The 16,987-nt window shown below is 41.1% G+C and overlaps 1 protein-coding gene across 1 annotated transcript in view; it reads left to right on the forward strand.

Moving 5' to 3' along the window:
- LOC122789619 overlaps nucleotides 1-2,070 on the forward strand; it is a gene marked incomplete in the record, with an annotated part of 1,015,902 nt that extends 1,013,832 nt beyond the window's left edge. The window contains 1 exon segment of the mRNA XM_044057014.1: nucleotides 1,597-2,070. Coding sequence (XP_043912949.1) covers nucleotides 1,597-1,840 — 244 coding nt within the window.
- Between the last annotated feature and the right edge of the window lie 14,917 nt (nucleotides 2,071-16,987).

A 16,987-nucleotide genomic window follows, 5' to 3' on the forward strand; every position in this document is an offset into this window, starting at 1 on the left:
ATCTTTAGGGTAGCAGTAAATTACGTAGAAAAAAATGGAACTGTGGGAACAGTACAGGCAGAAAATGCTTTGGAGGAGAAATTAGGTTTATGAGAAGACAGGAATTTAACTATTTATATAACGTTGCTTTGATTATATGGTGTAGAATAATATATGTGATGTATAACGTTTGCAAATGTGAACTTGTTAATGTGGTTACTTTTGTACAAGTGTAAGTATGAACCTATGAACCTGTGTCACAAGTGATAATTCAAGAATGGTGTTTTTTTTATGTATCCTTTAAGCCTGGTGCGTGATTTCATGACCTGAGATAGCAGGAGTCGTGCATGCTTTGCAACACAGCAGTTAGACTTTTTATAACTCATCTGAGCTAAGGGTGTCAGAAGAGTAAATCCCAAAATGTTTGTACACTGTAGAGGGCTTTTTTTACACATCAGTTCACTTGGAAAGCGCTTATCTGTTTGTTTTCACTTTTGCAGAAAACCTGTAATGCATAAAGGGAATTATTGCAAATGATTTCAGATCTACATAAATAACTTTGCTTTCAGTTTTCATAATTTATTCTAAAACAAGTTTGACATTTTGCCATACAGGTGATATGGTATCTTCTTAGAGAGGTGAGCCCAGTCCTTTTAATTGGTTTTGTAGTGCATAATTTGTTATAATAGATGTTTACCTTACTTGTGTGTATTTTTCAGAAGCTTTTTATATGCATTTGATTCGGGAAAAAGTGTGCTGCTTTTGTTTTGGTGCAATGAACAGTCAGTTTCATTTCATTTGATCTGTTCATCAATGGTGTATTTGTCTGCCTATTCATAAGTTGTTTGCATTGTTTTTTTTTTTTTAACCAGTTAATGTTGTCCTTATTCGGTTACTATTACATAGTGGTTTGGGTTAGAGAAGAGCTAGGTAAGGGTTAGGGAGCATGGATGTGAATTTACCAATGCCAACTCAGCCATCCTGGGAGGAGATGATGGGTCCAATAAACTGAAATAGGCAATACTGGGGGCATTGGCTTGGAACTACTATGCTGGTTGATGGTACACCTTAATACTGTGTATTAGCAAAGAATACACATGGGAGGGCATTGTGCTTATGCCTGCCACAAGGGTGAGGGTAGGCCTAATGAAAATGTTGTCATTGCCTGTATCTGCATATGCTGGTGAAAGCACAAACCATTTCTGTAGTGGCTTGCATGATGGTCTCCTCGAGTCATCTCTTATCCTGAGGGTGGGCAATCCCCAGTAGTGGGGAAACAAATGGGCTCAAGACAAAAGGCAGAGATGGCTGGTTGGCAGGCTCGGGGAGGGAATACCTAGTTTAAAAAAAAAAATGAAAGCAGACTTTAAAGTCCTAATGTGCCAGTTCCTACAGTTGCTTTAAATGTTTAAGCCTTTCTTAACTTGTGTAAGTGGATGTGTGTGTGTGTTTGAATATTTTGAAGTGCTGCACGTATTACATTGATTTATTTTCATTTTTTTAGATTAAGTCCACAAATTATTGGATAATCTGTATTAATCTTATGGGTACTTGGTAAGATTCTTGTCCCCTTGTGTTGACATACTTTTCACTTTATATATAATTTCTCTTTTGCAGAATTGGTCGCCATTCCAAATCATTGGACATCCAGCGTTTTGTGTGTGCTTTGTGTCAGGGTCAGCTAGTTCTCCAGTCTTCCCGGAAGAATGGCACTCCTGCAAGGACAGAGTTAACACCATTTGCCAAATATGTGAAGGACAACTATGGATCTGCCAAGAAAGAACTTGTAGGGACAAGCCATGCTGAAATTATGAGAAAACTGAGTGCTGATTTTGCTAAAACGCGTATCAGTGGCTTATGAAGTTTTCTTTGAGGCAGTGAACAGTTTTCAGTTGTCTGTCTCATCAGGGATTTGAGTCTTGATTCTTTCCTCTCTAATTGTGTATTCTATGCAAACGACCAGTTTGAAAAAACTCGAGGTTAATTTTACTGTGAAGGTGGAATGCATAGATGATCCAGGTGTCAAATGTTTTTGTTTTGTTTATCACAGCACATTCCTAATTAAAGGGGCTGCTCAACCAAGAAAAATAATAGTTTGTATATAGTCCTTAAATGTACAATTAAATCTTAAACAGAGATGGCTCTTGCATTTTATCACAGAGGTAAAAGTTTCTACATCTTGATGTCATATTACAGTAGCTTGGATTGTCATCTATTACCTAGGACCCAACCCTGGCTAGATAGCAGCACCAGTCTGGTATCTGTGTAAGAGGGCATACTTCTGCTGGGACATGTGTATGAACATGTACACACATCATCCAGTTCTTTCTTACCACCACATGGAGAAGAAAGTGCAGTTTGAATTACACTATTGGCATTTGCACTTCTTTCTAAAGGTTTGTCTTTGTTTTTTTCTAAACTTTGCAACTTGATATAGACTTCTAAATAATAAATGTAGTTACTACACCTTAACCAGGAATGCCCTTTGATTGTGAATTTACAGGTAATTGAGTCTTGCTGTAGCTAAACATCCTGATTGATAGGGCCACTGTATGAAGATGGAAAAATCTTCATTTTCAGAACTGAGCAGATTGTGTGATGATGGGAGCAAGCAGGTGACATCAGCTTGGCTATCCTGGGGGGTGGAGGATCCAGTCTGCTCTAATTGCCACCAGCAAATGTAAGCTTTTACATACCAGAATGCAGCAAAGACTAAGGATGTGGGCTTGGTGTTATTAAACCAGTAATGGTAGTCATTGAATGTGTGTGTGTGTGTGTGTGTGTGTGTGTGTGTATGTGTATATATATATATATATATATATATATATATATATATATATATATATATATATATATATAAAATAGGTCTACTACGGTTGATTGAAAACTCGATTGAAAATGAAATTAGTAGAACCACTTCACTGAAAGCTCATTTGACTGAAAACTCACTTGACTGAAACGCATTTCGTTGAAAGTTATAAATGGCCTTTTCCCCACTGTAGTGCGACCCTGGAGTTAGTATATAAAGTAGGGGGAGCGTGGGGGGTCTCTACCCTTTCCTGCTTTATAAAGAGCAGATCCAGGGAGACACTTTCTCCTCTAAGTCTCTGAAAAAAAAATCAGATTATGGGGGTAGTAGAGAAGAGATCACTTAGAGCTGTCAGCAGATCCCCTGCCCTTGCTGCCTTGGTCATTGCACCACTACCTTACCATAAGAGAGTGCATCATTTCAAAGAGGAAGAAAATAAAACTTGAAGGCTACCAAAATTATTTTACACATTTAAGTGCAGATTTTTCCCTAGTTTTCTAGAACTCATTACCTGTCACAAGTCTTGTTAGTTTAGTCATCTGAACCTCTGTATATCTCAGCAGGAAGTACCAAATTAATTTATTGCATATATATATATATATATATATATATATATATATATATATATATATATATATATACACACATACACCCTTTTTTCTTCTGGGGAGGTACTGGATATATTCTTTGATTATGCAGTGTTAGGATATCTTTGCATCAACAGAGAAAATGCTATTATCTTCACGGCAGGTTCTCTTCATTTTCAGATCACATTCTTAACTTGAAGAAAAGTCAATACTTGGTGCCATACATTTTTCTACTATGTTTAGTTATTTGTAGTTCAATTCAGCCAGCAGGTAGAAAGTGCCAGAAACATTGTGTTAAGTAACTTCTGTGAACTATTTTGCACTGAGTGTTGAAGGTACAACTACATTCTTCAATTCCCCATAATTCATAAGAGTTACTGATAAGGAACCACTTGACCAGGGACAGTGTTTCACCTAACGGTCCTCAACCGCAAGTTGAATCTGACTGCTTTTTTCCCCTGTTGACTTTGTTGTAAAGGGTACTCATGCAAGCAGCTTTTTAATTTGTCCCATCACTGGTGTAGTCAGACCCAGTAAACAAATAATCAGTTTATCATGGATTTTCCATTCTTTTAATTTCCTTAACATGTCAGGTCTTAAGATTTTACTGCAGTTGATCACAAGCTTCCATAAAGTCCAGACGAAATATGTTGCTTCTTAAAATCATCAGTGCATTTGTACCTAGATGTGGCATATCTGGACACTTCCAAAATTGTTTAATTGTACATCAATAAAGTTGCTGACAGAGGAAGACCCCAGATGTTTTTGTTTAAATGTTGCAGATGGCCCCCAAGAATAGCCCATTTTTTTTTCTTTATGTAGTCAAAATATAATATCGGATATCCTTTTCGTTCTTCCTCATTGCCTGGTCTTTGATCTTCCTCTGCTGCATTTCCAAGACTTATGATCAGAGTCTCAAGGCCCTCCCTTTCCCATAATGCATCATACCTTCTCTAACCCCTCAGATCTTTGCTGCCAATGTGTCCAGATGTGGTCCTGAGTCTCTGTTTCCTAGGCATTGGATAAGTGCTTAATTAGCTTTACAATCTCTAATTTTTTGACAGGTTGCAATAAACAATTTTTCCCTTTTGCTGTTAACTGTAGTGTTATAATTGTTCTCCTCCCCTCCTTATAGTTCCTTGCAGGCCAGGAAGCTAACCTTCCTCCTTTCGCTTCTTTTCTGGTGGTTTTGGCACTTTCTTCTCTCTACAAAAAAAAATATATATTTTTTTTCTTTCTCCAATTTCTCATCCAGTAACTTTAAATCTATTGTGGTTAGGCAACTATTATTCTTGAATCTGTGTGTGCATGAGTGTGGAATTAGAACTATGTCAGACAAACCAGTGTGGTTCAAAAGGTGCACTTTTTATGGCACAAAATCCCAAATTCGGATGCCCACAAAAAGTGCGTCTTTTGCCTGGGGTCCTAGTCATTTGAATGGTGACTGTAGTCTGTGTAGCCTTCAATCCTCTGGCCATCTCAGACAGATGGAACAAACTTATTTTGAAGGGACTGTTACGTTCTTCTGGGGCTCAAACCCCTTTGAAGCAATCCAGTTCCAAGGAACTAAGAAGGCGAGCCCTTTCTGCCTCCCCGAAAGCTTAGTCAAACCTGCCTGACAAAAGGCCAAAATTTTCAGATCCGAGCAAGACAATCCGTTTTGGATCAGACAGCTTCAGATCCATCCAAGATTAAACCTTTGGATCCTAGAGCTCCATCAGATCAGAGCATGAATAAATTCTCTTTGGATCAGGGAACATCGTCAGATCCAGTGGATAAGATATTGATTTCTGGACGTTCCACTCCATGTAGGGCAACCTTGGATCCTAAGGCTTCGGATCCATTGGTTCAGAGCCATACACCAGTACGTCGGAGCATACGGTCACCTCCCTCTCAGATCCTACAATCTCCAGCAAAATCCAGGCATTGTTCAGAATCTTCCTCTAGGTCTTTTCTGAGGTTTTCCTAAGCAGATATGGACAGGAAAGTGCAGAGTTTCCTTAAGGCTCAGATTCTGATGGAGTTTTCCCATCTGAGATCTGCGATAGCTCCGACACTTGTATTCCTCTCTTATCTGATCCACTGTTTTGGGACCATAGGATCTGGGTGTCCCTAGAGAGTTGATGTCAGAGCTGAGGAAACTAGCAGTTAGGAGACATGCCTGGATGAGGCTTTGTGATTTTGCAGAACCCTTCAAAGCATCTTTCATTAATGCCCCATTTGATGGTTCCTCTCTCTTTGGACCATCAGTTATAGAAACACTTATCTGCAGCGATAAGAAGGAAAGACCTTGTCTACAGTGGGGATAAAGTTTTCCACCCCTCAGAAAACCCACTCAAGGAATCAGCAAGGTGGGAAGAAGCTTGGTTTCAAGAAACCTGAAGGACCTTTCCAGGATCTGTGCAGGGATGCTTCCTCCAGAGGCAGAGGGGGGAAGGTTTCAACATTAAGCACCACCCCAGAGGCAGGGGGGGATTTGCAAAATCAGGGCTTCAGGGAATGTTTTCCCGATAAGCCCTGTCACCACTCCTGAAGTGCTGCCTGACTGGCTATCTCTGGAGGCAGTTGGGGAGTATTCTGTCCTTGCACCTAAATGCCTGGACAAACAATGGCCGAGTGCTAAAAATAATATCCAGAGGTTACTACATTCCCTTTTCCCCTTCACCTCCAAGTCGCAGGAGAACTCCCCGACGTGCCATCCATTCAGCAAGCGTATGCCACTCAAGTTCTAAACCTAGAAAGAGTCTTCCAAAAGGTCCCAACTGAACAAACAGGATACTGATCTTATTCTCTCTTCTTTTTGGTGCCAAAGAAAATGGGGGGACCCAAGAGAAAATCCTAGATCCCAGCAATCTAAACCAATATGTCAAGAAGTCAGTGTTCTGGACGGTTACGTTCCAGTCCATTCTTCCACTTCTACGCAAGGATGGTTAAATGTGCTCTATAGACCTCCAGGATACATGTTATCATATCAACATGAACAAATACTCCAGGAGACACTTGCGCCTTTGGCTGGGAGCCCGTCATTACCACTTCAGAGCACTTACCTTTGGACTCATCACAGCCCCCGGGTGTTTACCAAATTTATGGCAGTTGTCGTGGCTAACTTGAGGCTAAAAGGATTCCAGGTATTTCCATGTTTAGATTGGCTCCTTACGGCACTAACAAGGCATCAATTTATTCAAGTCGGGGATTACCTAGTCCAGATCTTCAGTTCCCTTGGCATCTCAATAAATCTGAGAAAAATCAAACCTGACTCCTGCACAGAATCTAGAATTTATAGGAACACAATTGGACACCTTAACACAAGTAACTTCATTACCTCTACATCAAATAATTTTTCAGACAACAAGTTCAGGTCTTGATTAATCTCCCTTCTCCCCCAGCAAACTTAGTCTTCTGAGCACTGGGGTCTGTGTCAGCGGTCATCATTTTAGTACCCATGACCAGGTTTTTTTATTCAAGTTGTACAATGGACCCTGGCTTTTAAGTGGTTCATTCTTTGCTAATCTGTCTGCTCCTATCAAACTGACTTCAGTCTGCAGAAGCTATATCCGATGGTGGATGCAGTCAAATGATCTGTTTTTGGCCAGGCCTTTCTCTTCCCCACCCCCCAGTAGCCACAGTGACCACAGACCTGTCCCATTTGGGGTGGGGAGGACATTACCAGGGAAAGATGGTCCAAGGCACTTGATCCTCCACTGAGACCAAGTTACATGTCAGTGTCCTAGAGATGAGGACAGTTCTTATAGCGTTGCAAACATTTCAGGATTTCCTTCCCCTGGGGATGATTGCAGTTCACATAGACATGTCAGTAGTCTGGTACATCAACAAACAAGGAGGAACCCAATCCTACACTTTATGCAGAGAAGCCATGATGGTTTGGAAGTAGGCAATCTCTTCAGACTGCTTTCTGATTGCAACACACATACTGGGGAAACCAACTGACAGACTTAGCAGATCCATTCTGACTCCTTACAAGTGGTCCCTCAATCCATCAGTAGCAAACAAGATTTTCAGCCACGGCCTTTTTGCTTTCCCCCTGAACAACAAATGCAACTAATACTTTGCTCTAACTCCCCCCAAGGGGGAGTCACTGTGGGATGCTGTTGTCTACGATTGGCCCCCTTAACTCCTTTATGCTAACCCCCCCCTCTTCCATTGATTCCAAAATTTCTGCAGAAAGCCAGCAGGTTGAAGAGTAATCCTCACTGCCCCCCTTTTGGCTTCATCAGGTGTGGTTTCCCTTCCTATGGTCTCACCTCAGGTATTCTAGATCCCAGTCAGGATCTTAGCTCTGACCCATCAGAACACCAGCACCTCTATCTCCACATCCTCAGATTGACTGCATGGTTCCTCCATTTCCACTAATTGTAAGAAAGTCTGTAGGCTAGCTTCCTTAGCCCATGACATAATTTTAGCTTCCCAGAAGGCCTCCACAAAAATGATATATAGCAGTAAATGGAAAAGGTTTTCTATATGGGCCTCTAAGGAGAATAGTGATCCTTTCTCGTTGCCTACTATAGCTATTCTCCTTTTTTCTGAATTCTCTTTTTCAAGAAGCCAGTTTCCATACTATAAAACCTCCATCTAGCCGCAGTTTCTAATTTCCATGCAGGAAAGGGGTTGTCTTCTGTTTCCTCATCAAGATTGTATAAGGCTTTCATGAAGGGTATATTTTTACTCAAGCCTCCAATAAAAGGACCCTTCTTCCCCTATAGGATCTGATTGCTGCCCTTCAGGGCCTTGTGCAGAAGCCCATTGAACCAGCTAGCAGTTGCGATGTGAAATATCTTTCCTGGAAAACTGTCTTTGTGGTAGCCATCACTTCAGTTAAGAGTATCTGAACTTCAGGCCTTTTCAGCCAAACCTCCTTGTATCATTTTCCTAGACAGGATGTCCCTACAAATCAACAAGTCCTTTATGCCTAAGGTTGCCCCAGAAGCAAACGTGCATCAGTCAATTTAATTGACAGTTTTCTTCCCCAGTTTTTCTAAAAAGGAGAATATATGTTGCATCCTTTCAATGTTGGTAGACCATTACATTTCTTCCTTCATAGAACGAAGAAGCACAAAGTCTGACCAGTTTGTTTCCTTCTCTCCAAATCGTTTAGGTCAAGCAGTATCTAAAATCCCCTTGACTAAATGGATTACAAACTGCTTTTCTCTCATTTACTACCAGAAAGATTTTGAATTGCTTCGATCTCCAGAAGCCCGTTCTTCCAGATTTGTGGCTACTTTGTGCCTTTTTCTTTAGAGCCTAAATTGATGGAATCTGTGCTGTAGCCACTTGGGCTTAGTCTCATACCTTTGTCTCTCACTACAAATTGGACATCGTCTCCAGAAGCAGGACATCTTTTGGTTACACAGTGCATATCCTTCCTTGAGGGTCACCCAGGAGTTACGTAGCTGGGGACTGTTGAGCCAGCAGTGGGGAAGAATGAAAAAGAGAACATCAGATTTATAAGTTATGTACTTAGCATAACTTGGTATCTGTGTTGTCTATTTTCATTCTTCCTCACATCCCTCTCATCCATTGTCTAGCCTATCTTAGGAGAAGTTACCTGGAGGTTTTACAGAACCCATAGGTTCCTGGTTTTGGCCCTGAATTGTTCTATTTTACTGATATTCTGTATGTGGGGCAGCAAACTCGATTGAGAGGTTAGAGAGAAGGTATGATGCATTGTGTGAGAGGGATGAGCTCGAGACTGTGATCATAAGTCATGGAAATGTGGCCAAGTCAGATCCAGTGTCGGATCAGAGACCCAACAATGAGGGGGAAGGATGAAAATGGACAACCCAGATACCAAGTTACACATAACTCTTAATTGTCCTCTTCCATTAGTGTGTAATTATCAGCACTGTGTCAACATGGGTAATTCAGTCATTCATTCTCCAGCATTTGCTCCAGTATTCACCTCATTTACCTGTAGCTGATTTTGGAGTTGGCACCAAACTTGAGGTTGGTACATGAGCAACTGGAACATTTGCCTGAGATCTTTATCTTATCCTTCAGAATCTAATAATTACTATAATGCAAGTCCATTGACAGTTACATTTGTGCATCATCTCACTCAGGGGCAGTATCTGAACCAGAAGCACCCTGTAATCACTGAAATGCTGGTTGCCGATCAGTATGTTAGTATCTAAGCCATCACCATACCTACTCAGAATGAGCATTAAAACCCTTCGGCATTTACTCGTCAGTATTTGACTAATAAGTATCTTAGGGTTATAGCTGAGCCATAAATGAACTGTGCAAATAATTTTTTGATCATTAAGCAGTCAGCAAGGTAAGGCAGCAGTTTCCTTTATTGTGAATTTTTACAGGTCCCTGAATGTACCGCCATTTCCTCAAATGGCTACTGGATTTCAAGGGACTGCAACAGATGAAGTATATGTGAAACGTACATCGTATGTGGTGCTGTTAAAGCGCAATAGAATTTTTGTGCAAGTGTAGCATTCTAAATGTTTACATTGAATGCATTTTTATGTACATATGCAGGATGTAAAGCCTGTATATATTTTTGGTGCATTGTTTTCTAGTGCATGGTGATTGTCCACATTTTGGGAGGATGTTATTTGATAGGATTGAAATACTTGCTGCTATTTAAGCAGTCATCTATAGCACTCGATGTTTGTATGTGTTTATATAATATGAATATTATGAAGAATGATATACATGCACACACTAAAATTTCATTGTGAAGTTTATTGTACAAATAACATCTCTGATTTTTCACCATAATCTGAGTTAATTTTTCAATTTTAGTTGAAAATAAAGTGTTTGGTATAAATCATGTCTTTGTTGAAAATCTGTTATTTTCTCTCGTGCTTTCCTTCACTATTCTTTTAGTCTAGTTTTAAAGACCATTGATGTTAGTAGTTGACATTAGACACTGCCCATCCGAGTCATGTAATGCCCAAGAACAGTCACCTCTTTTTGGTTTATTTTCAGAAAATGGGCTTGGAGAAGCAGAAGACCCCATTGGCTAGTTAGCATTCCAAAGCAATAAGTTAATGCAAAAGGAGAAGCTGAAAAAAGTGCACTTATTGACAAGCGTAATGGACATGTGGTCTAACTAAAACCTGTTGTCACCACTATTACCTTCTTTTATTGCTAATGACTGCTCTTAAACAGGACAAGTAGAAAAGTGCAAGTAAAAGAAGCTCTCTTTACATTTTTCTGTGAATATTCTTTGGTTCATAGGTTAATACTAGGCTAACTGCCCTTGCGAGCCATTTTAAGCCTAACCAATTATCCCTTGTGAGACTCGAACCCTGCACCTTGTGTTTGAAAGGCAAACACCTTAACCATTAAGCCACCCTCCCTAATAACCAGCCCTTGCAAGTCTTGAACCCAGGACCATACACACCATAGCCATGGTGATCTACCACTAATCCATCTGAGCTACAGGTTTTTTGAATCAACCACAGCTCCAGAAAAAAGGAACTGGAGAAGAAAAGTGTGTGCAGGAGACAGTTTACTTTCCACATACTGCTGCTTGCACTTTTTCTTCCTGTTATGCTTTGTTTTTTTGTTTTGTTTTTTTTTTTAAGCTGTGATTTAGTAAGTGGGGAAAGAAACACAATAGAAGTAACTGCAGCTGTAGCAGCAGTTAAAATGATGCTGTATTAGCTGCTATGAGGTAAATGCGCATATGATTTCATAACTACCTTTTTTTTTATTAAACAATAAACATTTTTATTAAATTATGTATAACATAGGCAATCTTACATTTACATAAAGGAAATTAAACCATACATACATAATTTCATTTACAAACATACATTACAAACCATGATGACACAACTATAGTTGCAAATATACATTACTTGTATATCCAGTCATTGTCAAACAATACCTAGCTCATTCAAATCCTGCCTTCTTTTAAACCTTGTTCCTCCTCTGCATGTATTGTTCCCACAGTTCCCATTTTTTCCTATACATTTGCTCCTACTCTTTTCTAAAGATCCCCATTCCAGTTTTATCTTATATTTGCTACTTCTAGTACAGTTGGTTTAGACTTGATTTCCATTTTCTAGTAATTGCTTTTTTGGCAGCCACCATAATTAGACTCAACAAGGCCTTACTATGTTTAGGCAATTCCGATTCTGTATCATAGCTCAAAAAAAATAATTTCCTTAGTTACACCAGCTTGCTCACCCAGTATCTCTGACAGAGCAGTCTACAGAAAATCTTTAAAGTCTGCCAACTCATTACACTCCCAGAAACTGTGATCTGATGTGAATTTTCATTCTTCGGTAATTATGTTCGGATCTGACTTTGATCTTATTTCCACTTGTGGCCACTTGAAACTCTTGAACTCCTCCCTTATCCCTAACATCTTCAGATCTCTCTGCCGCTTTTGCAAAAAGACTTGGTTGCTGTGAGCTCACAAGCAAATTATTTCAGTTAAGTTTGATATAGCTTTCTTTCAAAATTTACATTTCTAGTTACCTCCCTACCAACACCCATGTAATTCCTATGTACAATAGCTGATTTTATTCTGTATTTTATTTTGCACTTTCTAGTGCATGTCTGATTACCATTGCTGGTACCCCCCCCCCCCTTTTCTGTTTGTCAGTTTACAGGGGGAAAAAGGATTTCTCTTTTTCCTTTTCTAGGTTGCAGACATTTCAGAAAAACCTTTAGGGGTTACAAATGTGAAAAATGTAGTCATAAACCTTATCTGTTGGATGCACATAATTGGTGTGTTTATTGTTTGGGCCCTGACCATCTCAGTGGATTGCTGTGTTTGCAGGTAGTTTAACTTGAGAGCGGTTGTAGACTGCAAAAACAAATTAATTTTGAAAGTCTGCTTCTCTCGACTTTTTCCAAAGCTTTATCTGGAATTCAACTCCTTGAATTTGACACCAGTGAGCTAAGAAAGAGGACTTTGGAGCCATCAGGCTTTTCAACTCCTTCCTCAGGTCTAGTCCATAAGCCCAGGATGTCTGACATGAAGGATTCAGCTTCTGACAAGCTGGCATCAGATTCCAGATCTGCTTCCATGGATCTAATGGCCTCTGATCCAAAGGCCCTCCCCCATACAAGGTATGCATCCTCCTTCTAGAGCCCCCAAACCTTATGCCTGTGTTCCAGATCCCCCTTTGTTGCCTCATTCTCTTGTTCTTCCAGGAACCTGACAGAAGCTGACAAGGATAAAATGATAGTTTCTCTCGTCACAGATCCAGATGGGAGTTCTTGTGGTTCCTACTCCTTTGGGTCAAGAAGCTCTTACCAGCTCTATAACTCCTATTATGACTCCTGTGATCCAACCGCTAGCTTTGCAGCCCTTGGATCTGAGTTTACTGGGACGCTGTCTCAGATCTGAAGATAATCATATCTTCGGCTCTGATTTCAGTCCACTGCCTCAGAACATGTTGGAGTGTGATGACTCTGAGCCTGGGGCTTCCCTGTTGGATCTGAGGCATTGGAGTCCACTCAGAAGTTGTCGGAGCCATCTCTGCCCATCAGAGCTTTGGCATTGGTCAGCTCTTCCCAACCTTTGCCTCAGGTGCACTGACTTCAGGTTAGAGGGAGCCAATGGTTTGGAAGCATGGCTTCTTGGCTCCACCAGCCTCCTTCTCCTCCCTGGAGAGCTCTGCATTTGAGGTGGTAGAGTTTTTTTCTGCCTCTGCAGGGAGGATTGTTCCACCCACCTCGGATCTTCCCTTTATATCCCGTGTGTTCCTGTGCTTTGAGCCTCATCATTCTACTCTGCAGGGACAGCCAACCCAAAGTCTCCAGGCTACCCTGAAGGGTATTTCCATTTCTTCTGATATTGTTCTGGAGCATCCCACCACTGTCTCCCAGGAAGACAGTGTAAGAGGGAGGTACTTGAACTCCCCTCAAGAGTCTGTCACTAAAGATACCGATTTGGATGAGAGGGGGACGGTCCCCAAGATCACAATCTGATGATGTCTCATTTGGAGACATCCTTCAGATCCTTAACAGAAGGGTGGTTGGTCTACCAATAACCCTTCCCAAGAGGAATCTGTATTCCTGGAGGCCTTTGGGTTTGACCCTTCTACCTCCTGGATGACGCCGCCTGCCAATGAGCTCATTGACTGTCTCAGGGCAGGCATGGAAGGAACAAGACATGGTTCAGCCAATACCCAAAAGTCTAGACCTGATTTTGGCACTACCTGAAGGAAGGGAGTTTTGGAACAAGGGAGTACCAGTAGATGCCATGGTTGTGGCAGTGGTCACCAAGAATGAACTCTCATGGTACTGCTGTCCATCCCCCTAACAGAGTCAGACCTCAGACTTCTGTGGTCTCACAGTAGTCTACCCAACAGTCCATTACAAATTTATTCATGAAGCTCATTTCACATGCAGCTGATGATACCTCAAAGACATCAGGTTCAGGCATTTCAATTAGGAGGCATGCCTGCAAGCATTTGTGTGATTTTTTGCAGACCCCTTCAAGTCCTCTTTCGTCAGTGCATCCTTTGGAAATTGTTTGGCCCTAAAGTAAAAGAAGCACTCGCCAGGTGCAAGCAAGATGAAAAGGCCTTCTTTGCAGTAGGAGTACATTTTTAACCCCTCAAAGAACCTTTTCCAGGAATCAGAGGAGGTCAAAAAAATGTGACATTTGTTGACTGGGATTGTCTGAGCTTGCACCCTTTTTCAGCAGAGGCCTGGGGAGAAAAGCTCCACAGTACAAATTATAAAACTGCAATAAATTCAGAGTACAATTTATGTAAGTACAGATTTCAGACTACAAATTATACAAGTAAATAAACTGAGTACAAATTGTCCAGATATTAAAGAATTAACAGGCGTAAAGTAAAAAAGAAAAAGCTACATACAAAGACATCAGGAAAAGATATTGGGTTGCAGTACATGTTGGAGATCTTGGAAAATGATGCAATTCAAATCAGATAAGTAAGTGTTGTGGAGGTGTGAACGAGCAAGCTGTCAAAGAAATGCAGAATAATGGGTTATTGTAGAAATAAACAGCAAGATAGAAGAGGTAGTGGGTGTGTGGAACAGGAAGAAGTAGGAAGGAAGGTTAGGGAGGGAGAAAAGGAGAGGATGAGAGAGGGGAGGGAAGATTTCAGGTGGGATGTGTGCAGGGATATCTCCCGGTACTGAATAGATAATTGCTGAAAGATGTCCTGAATTCATGGGCGTGGGTGACATTTCTGAGGACCACGGGAAGCTTATTCCAAGCTAAACTGGAAGGTAACAGTACAGGTTTTTTTTACAAAAGATTTTTTAGGTTTGTGAATTTGTAAGAGAGATTAGAGCTTCTGAGGGTGCATGGTGGGTTATAGAGGGAGACTGGAGGGAGTATGCTAGGACAGGAGGAGGAGGGCTTGTTTAGGATAGTGTGGATGAAGAGGAGTTGAGTTAAGAGTTGGTTGTGAAACTCGAACCAGCTGAGTAATTGGGGAGCAAGACAGTGGTGGTGTTTAGGAGAGAGGTTGGCTGCAAATCTGGCTACTTTGTTGTATGTGGTTTCATGTTTGGATAATAGGGAGGACTGTAAGCTGGTAAGAATTTGACAGCTGTAAAAGAGGTTAGGGAAGAAAATAAGCCTGGGCAAGTGAAAATCTGGTGTTGAGGGTAAGAAACATTGTTTCTGTAAAGTAGGCCAAGCTTTTGTTGGGTTTTCTTAATACAGTGGTGTACATGGAGGTCGAATTTCAGTTGGTCGTCTGATCACTTTAAGAAGTTTTGTGTGGGGTTCAGGTGCGACAGTGGTGGTGTTTAGTGAAGAAATGGTAAAAGAGGTTTTAAGGTGGTAGAGAGGTTTGAGTAGAAATAGGAGTAGTTTTATCTTTTTAGGGTTTAGTGGAAGTTGGTTATTAGTAAGCCAAGTTTCAGTGAGGTTTGTTTGGGTGATTAAGTCATAGGGGTTGTCAGCGAAGGTGATAATGGAGTCATCCGCGTACTTTGAGGGACGAGGACAGGATGTGTAGAGTTGGTTAGTAAAAATGTTAAAGGGGGCAAGGATTGAGCCTTGAGGGGTACCCACTTTTATGGGGAGAAAGGGGGATATAGAGCAGAGAGCCATTTGTCAGATTGCTATATTTTAGTGAGGTAGATGGTGAACCAGGAGAAAGTTGCAGGGGAAAGATTTAGTTGAGAAAGTTTGGAGAGAAGGATGGGGTGGAAGACTGTGTCAAAGGCTTTGGAGAGCTCAAATAAGAGGCATGACATTCTCTCTGGCTTGGGCGATGGAGTTAGTAAAGGAAATGAGAGTGATAGTAGTGCTGTGGTGAGGGTGGAAACCATGCTGGGTAGGGGAGATGACGTTTTCTTGAGTGGGATAGGACAGGATTTTTTGCAATGTTCAAGAAGTTTGGAGAGGGGAAGGGAGTATGGCAATTGGGTGATAATTGGAGAGTTCTACAGAGTTTTCACCTTTGTAGTTGGGTATAGTGTGGAATTTCTTTTAGGGAGTTGGGACAGTGGATTCACGGCTTGAATGGTTTGAGGATGGAGACTGGTTAAGTTATGGAGTTAGCTGCAGCCTTTAGGAAGACAGATGGAAATTTGTCAGCGGATGTAGAACGTGGTTTGTTTGAGAAGAAGCTTTTTGATGTAGCTAGTAAGGATGGGTGTTAGTGAGAAAGGGCAGTTTTGTAGTAAGGGAGTGGAGAGAGTGAGGGATTGGTTGGGTTGGTAGTTGGCATACGTTTGCTGCTAATGGTTTTGATAAAGTATGTATTGAAGACGGAAGCAGTTTCTTGAGGTGAATTATTAGGTCAGGGATTTGATGTAGAGGTGTTTCCGGGGTGGAAAATTTGACCGTATTCCAGAAGTTTTGGGGTTGTAGGGTTGAGTATTTAGAGGTGTGTGATAGAAGTTTGGAGAGGGGAAGGGAGTATGGCAATTGGGTGATAATTGGAGAGTTCTACAGAGTTTTCACCTTTGTAGTTGGGTATAGTGTGGAATTTCTTTTAGGGAGTTGGGACAGTGGATTCACGGCTTGAATGGTTTGAGGATGGAGACTGGTTAAGTTATGGAGTTAGCTGCAGCCTTTAGGAAGACAGATGGAAATTTGTCAGCGGATGTAGAACGTGGTTTGTTTGAGAAGAAGCTTTTTGATGTAGCTAGTAAGGATGGGTGTTAGTGAGAAAGGGCAGTTTTGTAGTAAGGGAGTGGAGAGAGTGAGGGATTGGTTGGGTTGGTAGTTGGCATACGTTTGCTGCTAATGGTTTTGATAAAGTATGTATTGAAGACGGAAGCAGTTTCTTGAGGTGAATTATTAGGTCAGGGATTTGATGTAGAGGTGTTTCCGGGGTGGAAAATTTGACCGTATTCCAGAAGTTTTGGGGTTGTAGGGTTGAGTATTTAGAGGTGTGTGATAGAAGTTTTCTTTTTATCAATGTTTGTGTTTTTTGGACGGCTTACGGAGTTGCCTGTATTTTTGGAGGTGTGTGTGAGACTTTGTCTTAAACCAGAGTTTCCATGCAGAATCTCTGTTTTGTATGAGAGAGAGAGGGTAGTCTTGAGGGTGAGCTGCGAGATTTGACTCTGACACTACTGGGATTGGCAAGGAAGTTTAGAGTGTTAAAGATGGGATTTGTCGCTCATCCCTCTTTACCCTGCCTGATTGTCATCTATACTAGTTTGTTTATAGGCTTTATTGCAT

The sequence above is a fragment of the Protopterus annectens genome, chromosome 15.part0 (assembly GCF_019279795.1).
Source record: "Protopterus annectens isolate FY-2018-M chromosome 15.part0, PAN1.0, whole genome shotgun sequence".
Classification (NCBI taxonomy): Eukaryota; Metazoa; Chordata; order Ceratodontiformes; family Protopteridae; genus Protopterus; species Protopterus annectens.